This window comes from Rhyacophila brunnea, unplaced genomic scaffold, assembly GCF_057557595.1.
Source record: "Rhyacophila brunnea isolate RB1 unplaced genomic scaffold, BYU_Rbru_1.0 scaffold_13, whole genome shotgun sequence".
Taxonomy (NCBI): domain Eukaryota; kingdom Metazoa; phylum Arthropoda; class Insecta; order Trichoptera; family Rhyacophilidae; genus Rhyacophila; species Rhyacophila brunnea.
The window spans coordinates 13,144,967-13,157,665 of record NW_028232785.1 but is presented as its reverse complement, the minus strand read 5'-3'; the positions used below and the strand labels follow the sequence as shown (position 1 = coordinate 13,157,665).

At 34.5% G+C, this 12,699-nt stretch overlaps 1 protein-coding gene across 1 annotated transcript; it reads right to left on the bottom strand.

Moving 5' to 3' along the window:
- Positions 1-873: 873 nt before the first annotated feature.
- Positions 874-7,248, bottom strand: LOC147076541 (uncharacterized). Its single transcript, XM_085940326.1, has 4 exons — positions 7,024-7,248; positions 5,468-5,614; positions 3,611-3,730; positions 874-1,359 (listed from the first exon to the last, which is right to left on the bottom strand). The coding sequence occupies exons 1-4, from the start codon at positions 7,156-7,158 to the stop codon at positions 988-990; spliced, it is 774 nt and encodes a 257-aa protein (XP_085796452.1). The 5' UTR covers positions 7,159-7,248; the 3' UTR covers positions 874-987.
- Positions 7,249-12,699: the final 5,451 nt, after the last annotated feature.

The window sequence follows — 12,699 nt, the reverse complement described above, 5'->3', positions numbered from 1 at the left end:
AAAGTAGTTGAACATATTTATTTGCCAGATTTAAATGGGTCTTCGCCAGCATGTCATGTTATGTAAATTTGTATAATTAGATTAAATACATGAGTAAATGGTCTTTCACAAGAATAAGTCATTTAATGTAATTTCATGGGACCAGGTGTGATTGAATGAAAATAACATTGAAGAATTTAAGAGGTTTTTCACGGGGATGAGTAATTTTGTCGCTTCATTTTCGGTAAATTCGGTGAAGGTATGTTATACAAGAGGATGTAATTGAATTTCACATAACACGTAATTATTTTTCACTAGAATGAGTCGTTTTGTGTGACTTCATCCGACTAGATCTTATACACGAGTAACCACATTGATCACATTTAAATGGCTCTATACCAGTATGTGTCATTATATGTACTTTCAGATAACGGGATGTTGTACAAGAGTAATCACAGTGATGGCATTTAAATGACTTTATAGCAGTATGCGTCATTTTGTGTAAATTCATCTGACTAGATGTTATGCAAGAGTAATAACACTGATCACATTTAAACGGCTTCTCATTTGAATGAGTCATTTTGTGTGATTTCATGTTTCCAGATGTTATACAAGAGTAATCACACTGCTGACATTTAAATGGCTTTATACCAGTATGTGTTTTTATATGTAATTTCATATTACTAGATGTTTTACAAGAATAATTACAATGATCACATTTAAATGGTTTTATACTAGAATGAGTCATCTTGTGTGATCTCATATGGTAAGATGTTTTACAAGAATAATCACATTTGTCACATTTAAATGGCATACCAGTATGTGACATTATATGTAATTTCATTTGACTAGATGTTACACACGAGTAATCACATTGATCACATTTAAATGGCTTCTCATTTGAATGAGTCATTTTGTGTGATTTCATGTTTCCAGATGTTATACAAGAGTAATCACACTGCTGACATTTAAATGGCTTTATACCAGTATGCGTTTTTATATGTCGTTTCATGTCACCAGATTGTATACATGACTAATCACATTGATCACATTTAAATGGCTTTTCTCCGGTATGCAGAAAAATTTTTTTTTCGTGTCACTAGAATAATTAGATTCATCTATTTTAAATGGCGTTTGACAAGAGAAATTGCTTTTACTACGTTTACACTGTTTTACATCCGTACTAGTGATTTCGTGGAATATATTTTTTTCGGGTATTGATTTAGTAACATTACGTTTAATAGCGCCACGTGTTTTTTTAAAACTTTTCTTGTATTCCTCGAGTTCTTTTTTAACATCTTGTTCGTCGATTTGTATGATGTCAACAATTTTGTCTTCTTCCGATATAAAGGAGGAAGATTTGAGATTTGCTGCATTATCCTAAAAAACATTTAAAATATAATTATTAGCACCACACGATCTAAACAGCGTAACCATTTTTTAAACTTGCATCCGCATTACATGTATGCAGTTAATTACCTACTAAAGTTACGCAGATTCCCTGGTTGAGCTAAACGATGCGAAAAAAAATTCAAAAACTTGTTTTAAGATACATGTCGTTTTCATAACAGAGAAGTGGGTATAATCATCCTGTTTGTTTTTCGTTCTAATCTAGGTTTCAATTTGACCTCGATCGGCCCTGACAATTTACGTATGGTTCACTTTTCATTGGAGAAAATAGTTTCTGATCTGGATGATCAAAGTGAAGTAGCCTTTTGTTTCACCCTGCAAGTACCTAAGTGTGTTTGGCATCCTTCATAATATCGATTTGAGTTGGCCGTAGTGTACTTTAGGCGAATTAACTATTGTTTTAACTCAACCATTGTCCTATCTCTTAAGTGAGTAGAGTAAAGAAGGTACCACATTTTGGTACAGTAGATAAAGATTGCACAATGAGATAGTAGGTACATTTGCTTGCGGCATTCTCCTTTTATTGAATTATATGACCCATCGGTACTGTTTATGATAACGTCATGTGTACGGCTATTTTCTGTTTTATTTATAATCGCGAGTTTAAAGATGGACGTGGTGAACGAAACATTGTCACTTAATCAACCGAAGAGAAATTTGACAGTTGATAACCCGACTCGAATATAATATGCATCTGCATGTATTCAACCAACTCTGTATAGTATAGTGGTTTGAATAATAACCACTTCTAAATTATCGATTTTCCAACTTTATGTTCTTACAAATGTTTTTATCTTTTTTAACGATATCCGATTATCTTCATCGCAACTGTACCTACCTAATGTTTGATCTAATTTAATTTCATTAGTTACGCTATTTGTGTCCGCAGTTATAAGGACCATCACATATTATATTATACTAAATTATAATTATTCTACTTATTTTCTGTGATTGATTTTACCGGTTAACCTAAATCAATTTAAAAAAAAATATAGTTACCCCACTCATTATTACGAATACTACTATGCACGTAAGCATAAAAAGGGTTGCCATCGCGCTATAGATTATAGGAAGATGCATATGCTATACTATAATTTCGAAATTATATTTGTTTGTAACGTGGTGTCGGTTTTTCTTTATACAACTCCACACGCGTAGTCGGAATTCGACAAAATTTGTAGGGTAGACAGAGGCAGATGAGCCGGAGTGCGTGGTGGTGTTTTCAAATTTCAGAATTAACCCGTTAGACCCTGGGGACAGTTTTACGGTTTTTGCAGAAAATGCCACCACGCCCAGGGCCTTGAAATGCGGAATTTAATGCTGCAACCCCCATTTTTTATTGAATATGTTGCTATAATATCTACATTTTAAAAATATTGCTGTATATTTCAGTTCGATCAGAGGTCAAATGGCAAAGGTACATTGAAATAATTGTAGGTGTAAATTTGAAGAGTAGACGGAGGCCGACGAGCCGAAGAGCGTGGTCGGGGTTTCGAATTTCAGATTTAACCAGTTGCATCCCGGGGACAATCTTACGGATTTTGCGGGAAAAGGCCTTGAAACGTGGAAGTTAATGTTGTAACCCTTATTTTTTATCGATAATATCGCTAGAATATGGACATTTAAAAAATATTGGCGTTTATTTCAGCTCGATCGAAAGTCAAATGGCAGAGTTAGATGCAAATAATTGTGTTATTAGAATCGCTAATACGCATGGAGCCAACTGAGCCGTCGCGGCGCGGGCGACGCAGTGCTGCCATATAAGATTCGAATGCTTCACTCACGGACAATTGTATGTAGCGGCATCAAGATTGGGGAGTAGTAAAATCTATAGATTTTGGCACCAAATAAAGCCACAAATATTGTACATCGAAAAGCCCTGGCATGATTGAAATTTATACTCGTATTATGGATGGATATTTATATTATATAGAAAAGCCCTAAAATTATAAATTGACTATGTACCTACTACTTTACCAGATATTTAAATGCAATACATATACAAAAATATAATATATTATGTTAAAAATCTCTAATATTATATTTATTTACTTTTTTAAAATTCAATCCTTTGCACTCTACGTATCAAATTTAGAATTTTTATTTTCAAATATCAAACCATTCCACCCCTGGGCAGTGCCGAGTGATACTGCTAGTATTACCATCTCAGAACTTACAATACTAACATTTTGAAATAAAAGTATTTATTTGTAAACCTTACGTTGTATTCTTGGAGTTCCTTTTTAATGTCATGTTCATCAATGTGTATGTCGGAGTATAATTCATCTGCTTCTGACAAACACAAGTTTGATTTAGCCATAACAGTGCTAGTGGTGTTAACCTAAAGAAAACAAACAGAAGACAGATCGTATTTAAAATATAAAAATAAATATATTCATTTTGACGAGATTCCGGGTAAAACGCTTATGATAATGTCACGGAGGTGATCGGTAGTGGTCGGTATAGAAAAGTCAATGAACCGAAGCGCTAGGTAATTTTTAGAAAATGCTTATGGCGAGTGAGTTTGTTTATATGTACTTAGATACATTCCTAATTACCTTAGTTTGCAAAAAGGTTCCAGATATGGGACCAGCCGTTGTACCAAATGTGAGGGTCCACATTCTGCGAATTATATAAGTTGTCTGAAAACGCCTCACCATGCTAGAAGGCTTTATAATGAGTCATGGCCAACATCTTGGAATAGGCAGGTAACCACTAATCGCAGACCGCTAATGCAGCGGCTTGTTCCCAGTCCATATTTACCCAATCCGCCAATTCACTTTACCAATAAGGCAACCTCTCCCAATTGCTCCCAAAGTTTTAACTCCACGAGGCACTCATTGAAGAACTCAGAGCTACCCCTGCCCAAAGCATTCAATTGCTCCACTAAGTCACAGCATACACAACTCACTTTAGTTATTAACACCACACTGCCAACAACTCTGCCGATTACTAACTGGAACGCCAACAGCGGACAAATAAACGAAACAAAGTCAAATTATTTCTTTGTAATGTCAACACAAACATAGACACCTCTAATGTAAGCCGCCCCCCACCACACATTGTCATAATCGAAAGGTATCAAGGGGCTCTACGTCAGATCTGAAGCATCACTGTCTGGATGTAAAGCATTTTTTTTGCCTGGGAATGTCTCAGGAGCCGATACCTAAGACTGAGGTCAACACAATGTGCTCATGGGACAGAGGAGCACGGTGAGCTAACAAAAATAATGAGTAAGAGATGAAAGATAGGCCATTTAGTTATATCTCCGTCGGCATAGATATAAAAAATTAAATATTTTGTGGTGCTGATTCCGTTAATTCGTAGGAGAATTCACAGTATAACCCCAATTTTTTCAGTTTCTTTTTATCTTCCCTCAGAACCTTTACAAAAGTCTACAAGCTCTTCCTTAATAGGTATATACACGCAAATACTACAGAAGGCGAGGATAAAATGCCATTTGCCCTTGGGGCCTCATATTATGAGCGCATAGGCCATTGTTTGCCACACACAAATAATTTTCACCGCGGAAGCATTCCTTCCCAGATGCAGTTACTGACAAAATGGTATAAACTGTCAAATAATATCGGTTAACCTCGACTGCACTACGATGAATAGGAACAGTTAAGTAGGTAGGTAGGTAGATACCTAAATTGTATCTGTGTATTCATCCAACATGCATATTTTAATACCGCGTAATCATTATTATGGTATTACACAATTGACGATTATTGCTTTATTTATTAGTATAATAATAATAAATATCTCTCTAAAATTACGACGGGTTAAGATAGATGAAATAAATTAAATAATTCTTTTAACCATTTAATTAAATAGGTATATTATGACAATGATAAAAATATCGGAAGTTTTTTTACGCATTCTCCACATGATAGCGATGTGGGGATGGTCCCTGTAAACCCTTAAGGTAGAGCTGCCCCCGCATGCATAATATCCACTATTTATTTGTTTAATTGGCATGATCATTTTTATAGACTAGATACGAGAAAGAAACAAAATATCTTCATGATTATACCTATATTGTAAAGTACGTACATAGTTCAAATAAATGTATTACCTGTTTTCCTGGGCTATATTCCGAATAGGAACAACTTAGTTGAGGATCTTTATAATTAATTGTATCTTCAATAAACTCTTTCTTGATGTCCACTCGCTGAAATTCGGGTTCCGATTTTATATTTACCATGTGTCTTGTTTGAGGGTTCTGAAAAAAAACAATATAAGTACTTATTATTATTTCATTAAACCAAGCTTACTTTATGGAATATCACACACTTTTATATGCTTTATAATAATAATTAGTATATTCATCGCAAAAGCATAATTTCCCATTGCAATACGATTTCTTAGAATCACAGGATAGAACTACAAAAATGCATGTTTTGATTTAGACCCGGTTTCGATAATGCCGTAATTATAAAGAAAGCTCGATGCTGTACATATATCCGTGTACAAGTAATAGTCGAGAAAAGTTTGCTTTATTTAATTAGTTACATGGTAGTAAAATCTTTATTGGCGTTTATCACAAAACTATGTTATTGTAGATAGGACACTGTTATCTTAAAACTCCAAATAATGCTAACCAAATATATATACTTAATATGTTTCTGTAATTAATAATAATAACCATGTCTTTGCTTTTTCGTACAAGGTAGTTGATAGTAATTTTGAACAATTACAAACATCACAAATCGTATCCTCACCGTGTAGGTATCGAACCCTGAGCTCCCGGATAGAAGACCAGTGCATAACGCACTGCACCACGAGAACTGCCTTGACCAAATGGATGGTATATGTCAAACAATATCGGCTACTGCATTCAGATGAATTGGATCAGTGCAGTATGTCTGCTTCGCGCAATCGATAGATACACATTATCAATTACATATGCCTACCTAACCAGTCACCATTAAATATTAGGATAAAAAATAGGTATTTCAATTAATGTAAAAGAGTATTACTAACTATTTGAGCTTCTTGTATAGAAAAAAAGACTTCACAAGCCAATTATTTGTAATTCCATGAGGTACATAGTGGATTTATTTAAGGATTTGGATACGTTTAATATAGTTAACCTAGGTACGCGTAATTTTGTAACGCTTACAAAGAAAAAAATACGTCTACGAAATTAATGACAATGTCCGCAAACATAAACTAACACCATTGAATACCTACCTACCTACCCCGTTTACACTAGTATGGATTTACTGCTGACAGTACGTATTATCACGGCCATAACAACAAAATGTACGTGTAAACATGTACTATCCTGCAGTTGCAAGATTGCATAGGTACATGAATTAAAAATATTCGGAAGCTTCTGAATTTTCACGCGACAGTTGGATTTGTGAAATATCTGCGTCTGCGCAGTAGAACGATAGTTGCGAACCTGCCGGCAAAAAAATGAACTACACCACGCAGCGACTCATTTAAAGGACAACCGATTTTTATGACTTATAGTACCATAAAATGACAACATCTCGTCTCGCTTATTCTTGAAGAATTGAGATTGAGAGATAGAGACAGTCAGCACTTAAAATACCCACCGTTGCTGCAAGTAAATCCATGGACGTGTACAGGCGCTATAAAAGACATAAGCTTCATAAAACTAACCTCAAAAGCAATGCTGGAACCGTCGGCAATCTCTTGCTTTATATAATTATTGGTCACAGGGTTAATTTGATGGTTTAAGGGCACCTGCCATTCTGCATCAAGTTCGAATTCATCCGGCTCCCGTTTCAAGTCCATCTTTCGAATCGAAAGCGTAAGTTGGATTATCGTAGCAGACCAAAATCGTGCAGGTGTCAGATGATGATATTCTTTTGACAGTTCGTACAATGGGACAATTTGACGCACTTTACCATAGACAAAACATGCTGATAGTATTGCCATTATATATTATAATAATTACGCAACGGAGAGAAATTCAATTTGAAGAAAATTATTAAGTATAATATATCAGGCAACTGTGCCGGTGACGCCACGTGGGGTTAGGCATACCGTGAGTTGCATAGGGTCGGCATATTATAAAGTGTGTAGAATGAAAGAGTGAATATAATTAACATTACAACTTTTGGCAGCATTCGTGGTTTTCAGATTTACAGACGATGCAGTTGCTTCATTAGAAAGAATAATGACATTTTAGTTTAAAAAAATATTCAAAACATGAATATACTGACTTCGTAACTACTGTGGGTACGTATTGTAATACACAATATTCATATTGTAATACATTTTATAATGGCGGTTTATCACATCACCACAGACTAGGTTTTCGTAGGTCCCGGACAAGTCGTCTTTTTTGAGGTCAATGTCTGTGTCCGGTATCATTTTATTTATTTTAATCGAAAAATGCGTAATAATATGAATACGTGTAATAATTAAGGCTCTAAGTACCATAAAGAAGTATTGCCTGTGGTTACAAAATACTGAGTCATTGCAGTAAAATTAAATGAAGCAGACCTTTTGAAAAATGCGTTTTCACAGTGTTAAGCAATCTCGGCAACTTCCATAATTTTAGGAATTAAGAACTCGCGAGTGTCAATGAACCGTCGTCAGCCATTTTATATTGAATGCCGTTGAAATATGGAGTGGTACTTACACTTTTATAAATAAAACACGCCAACGGACTTACAACGTCGCCAGATTTAAATATTTTGCTGTATTTTTTTGACTGGCTTGAGGCACTTAGACCATAGTTGACGTTGTTGGCGTTGGTATGTAGAACATTTTTCTATAAAAATGTCAGTTTTTATTTTTTTGGTAGTTAGTGCCTTAATTAATACACGTATTCATATGTCCTCGGTTCCGGTTACATGTAAATTGTACGTAAAAGATTTCACCGTAGTATAGTTCGCCGTGCGGTTTTTATCGGAAATGACCGTACAATATGTAATGTTCGTTCATTCATTTTATGTTGCTGATTTTGGCAAAATTCATGAATAATAATTCAAGAATGAAAACCTAACCTGACATAACAAATTAAATAATCCAGTACCTACCTATATCCGCTACATGGGCACCGGCAGCGTGGTGCAAGGTGGTACAAGTGCATCACATTTGGCTTAAAATCTTTTTTTGATAATTATTGTATATTATAGCAATATTATTTATTGAAGCGAGTTCTACACATAAAACATGATTTAAAGAGTAAAAAACAATTTATTTAATACATTTTGCAAACGATGACATGGATGACGCAATGGAAGAACATAGCTTTTGGGTATAAATCCCATGTTATTTTTTGAGCCCCACCTTTTGAGCCACCCCCACACCCCACCATAATAATATCATCAGACATGCTAGCACAGCCATCGTATCCTTGTATAACTAAAATAAAATGCAGAACCAACCCAATATCCTTTTCCGTCTATAATATTATCGTGGATAGAAGTTGCACAGCTAAATCCGACAGCGAAAAATAGACTATATACATTATTACATTCTTCATGTATTTTGAAAATTTTATTACTATCCTTGTGCAGGTATCGAATTGAAACTGTTTGTAGTTTTGAAAGGTACTCTTTTAGATTGACGCTTTACTACCTATTGAATCCCGCCGCCTGCCAGGTGCGTTCAATCATTCGCTTTCTCAAACAGGAGTGCACCCTGTTGAAATCCGTCGTCGTCTCATACCTATCCGTTTATGGTAATGTGCTGAACGAGCAGAATGTCAGAAAAAGGTGTGACTTAGAATAATTAAGAAAATTCCATTTTTGTACATAAGAGTATATAGTGAGTCGCCCATTTCCAAAATTCATCTTGTCTAGTTTTGACCAAAAATGAACTTAATATGCAGTAAGATTGCTAATTCAAACGGGTACATACATATTCTATACAATTAATTCTTATAGTAGTCTTTTGCAGACCGTATAGCGATTGAAAAACAGCGTCAATTTTCAAAATGCGTTTTGTCCATAAAACTGTGTCAAAAGTCATCTTGTCCATGACAAATCTTTAAATATTTCAAAAACTGTATATCATATTATAAAAAACGATGTGTTTTTCGCGAGCATATAAATTAAATTTCAATTTAATTAACAAAACAGAAATGATTCTTTTCATGTAGATGTTCCATACACGTTTTACCATAACTCACCTTGTCCATAAAAACATTTCCAAAATCCATAAAACTGTGTCAAAATAAAGTCATCTTGTCCATGAGAAATCTTCAAATATTTTAAAAACTGTGTATGATATTGATATGTGTTTTTATTTCACGAGCATTATATTATATTTATTTCAATTTGATTAAAAAAAGAGGATTTTTTTATTACACGTTTTTCGTAAATTTCTCGAAGTCAAACAAAATGGACAAGGTGGCCTTTGGAAATGGGCGACTCAACTATATGGATCACCGAGTTCAAACATAGAGACCCTGTAAGGCACTGGACTATGGGGCGACTGCTAATTTTGAAATAAATATGTCCTCTTTTTAACATCGTCAAAATATAGGAACCCTGCCAAGTGCGTAAAACCTTCACTGTGTGAAACTACTTAGTTACCTACATTTTGTTTATTATTAATAATGAATAGATAATAATTAACCATATTTTTATTGAACGATTAATTTGCAAGATTTAGGAATGTACCCAGCATTCTAGTTATTGAACATACATAATATTGAAAACTCTTAACAAAAATGTAAGTACATACTTAGATTAATTTAGAAAGAGCTTCAGTGAGTAATACAAGCCATTAGTTAAAGTTTGTCGTAATTAGATATGACTCCTTTAGCATAGAAGTCAATGTGCTTAGGCGCAATACCCGAGAGATGGGGGTTTGATTCCGGCGAGGTGTCACGTTTTTTCAAAAAGATTTTTGTATTTGGTTAGAAAGAAGTGAGTATTTTCAAAATTATTTCCATGGTAGAGATGAGCAGGTTCGTTGAGGCAATATTAAAAATTGTAGTAACTTAAGCTAATACAAAACTTCCAAACATTCTAAGCGAAGATCTCTTCATGTTGGCAGTATAACCCCACAAATTTTCTAAACTAAATAAAATTCACCTTTGTGGCAACCAGATCGGATGGTCCGATAGGTCCACATCTGGTTGAACCGACTTGAGCAACTCTTCTCTTACCGTAAACATTTAAGAACATTCCCAGAGGTTGCGATTTGCATCCAATATATCTCCGCCACAGGACAAGTTGAACGGGTAACAAGGCCAAGCTCACAGAGCCTGCCAGCGAAGCCGCCATGTCCAGTCAAGAATTGACCTGTATAATGATCTGGAGGTGCTGGCCAGTAAGATTACCAAACCGTCTCTTCATAGTCAATATAGCTTATATTTATTTATATGACATAGTCATAGTTCAGTGAACAGATGAGTTATTTTTACAAGCATATATTCCAAATACATTAAAAAAATATCAAAACACAGTACTAACTAGTATCTTACAACAAAAATGCAAGACATTACCTATATTCATTTTGTGTATTTTAATGTCAAAAGCTGCTAAACAAGATAAATTAAATTAAATATACATATTTTGAAAAGAACGCATGCATATACACACTAATAAAAATCATTAGTGGAAAAAATAAGACAACAGGACTTGATCCTCTACCAGGATTCAAGTAATCCGTCAGTATGTTATTGCAATTCAGAGTCGTGCATTGATGTAACCCCGGTCCTGGTAAAGTCACAAAGGCGTTATATTCTCAATCGGCCCTGTCTATAGCCAGGTTGAGAGTCCCTGATTTAGGCTAGCTCAGCACGAGGTCGGAGAGGGTGGTCAAGTAAGAGTTCTGAACGACACTCGAGAACACATCACAACGATATTGCAATATAATGATGTGAAAACGCCACCCGATAATAGGATGATGTCAAAATCTAATAATTGTTTTATTTAATTTGAGACGTCTAATTACAAAAAGCGACAAGTCCACAATTCAATATTTTCGGGAAACAACGTTTTTATGTTTTAAGCTTCAATTATTTGTTTTAACGTGAGATTATTTTTTCCGTTGTATTCTATGTCAAAATTAGAACCAAATGGCAATTTGTTTCAGCCGATAAACTCTTAAATGTAATAAATAGAGGCAAAATTAAATTGGACATAGCGCTATTTACATTTCACTTTTTAATTTATTCCGCATAAGGCACATATTTCCGTGGCACTGCCATGAGTTTACCAAATGCTACAGCATGATAGACGCCCTTTTCAATATTGAACGTTCCCTTATTGGTTGACTTAAACACGCGCGAAATCAACCAAGTTTTACATAATATGAAACACGGACTTGGCGCTTTTTGTAATAAATCGAGACTTAAAATATTTTTTTTCGTAGGGTTATGTCGCGTTTTGGAATTTATAGATCAATACATATTGCGAAAATTATACAAAGAATACGTGCGTATTTTTTTCTCGATTTTGACCAAATGTGGACTTATCGCTTTATGGAATTAGACGCCTCATTTGTTCCACATCCACGTGCGTGAAACGTCAAAGAACAGCTGATGGCTGTCACTCGATTTACGTATCGAATTATACACCCGGAATAAAGATCGCAGATTTATTTGAATTAAAAAAATTTTCGTGGTTATTGTTTTAAGTATTTATCTGGTAGTCCCTAATAAAATATTTTTTTTATAATTAATTTTTATTAAATATCTTAACACTAATTTTTGTTTACTTACTAAAGAATTAACAATTATTTATATAAACTTTTTTTTTTTTGTTTACTTAAATTTATTGTATAAAACTATCTATATCTAATTCTATAATTATTTATATTTATAGGTATGGCTGCGCACTTATTATATTATTAAGGCACCCACGACTATAATGATAAGAAACCGGCTGCCATGCGCGGCTGATGATAAGTGATATCATCGCAAGATGATGCAATTGTTTAGATCGAACAAATCGTCACAATTACGATATCTTTACACTAAATGCCTTTCGAACTCTAATCGCGGCAAGAGCTTTCTCACGGAAAAAAAATGAATGCATTAAATGCACCACTATTTACGCGGTTAAATCTTGTCTTTTCTTCCCGATGAATATTTTCAACTTTTTTCCCGGAGAGGAACGGCACGTCAACCCCTTTGGCTTATTCTTTCCCACTCTTTTATTAAAAATTTTAACTCCATAACCTGGACGCTATCGGAAAAAATTACAACATTTCTGCCGAATCATAATCCAGTTATATGATGACGTTTACGTTTAATTTTATACTACTCGCCCATTGGTCGGAAATGTCTTCACATTCAACCAATCGAATGCTATAAAAATGTCATCATTCTACTGAAAATTTTACATTGCCCAAAATAGACTGATCACG

Excerpts from the sequence above, each read along its gene's own strand:
- LOC147076541 (XM_085940326.1), bottom strand. The coding sequence starts at position 7,158 with ATGGACTTGAAACGGGAGCCGGATGAATTCGAACTTGATGCAGAATGG. Across the intron at positions 3,731-5,467 it reads AATATAGCCCAGGAAAACAG|GTTAACACCACTAGCACTGT; the intron begins GTAATACATTTA and ends TGTTTTCTTTAG. Across the intron at positions 1,360-3,610 it reads AGGAACTCCAAGAATACAAC|GATAATGCAGCAAATCTCAA; the intron begins GTAAGGTTTACA and ends AATGTTTTTTAG.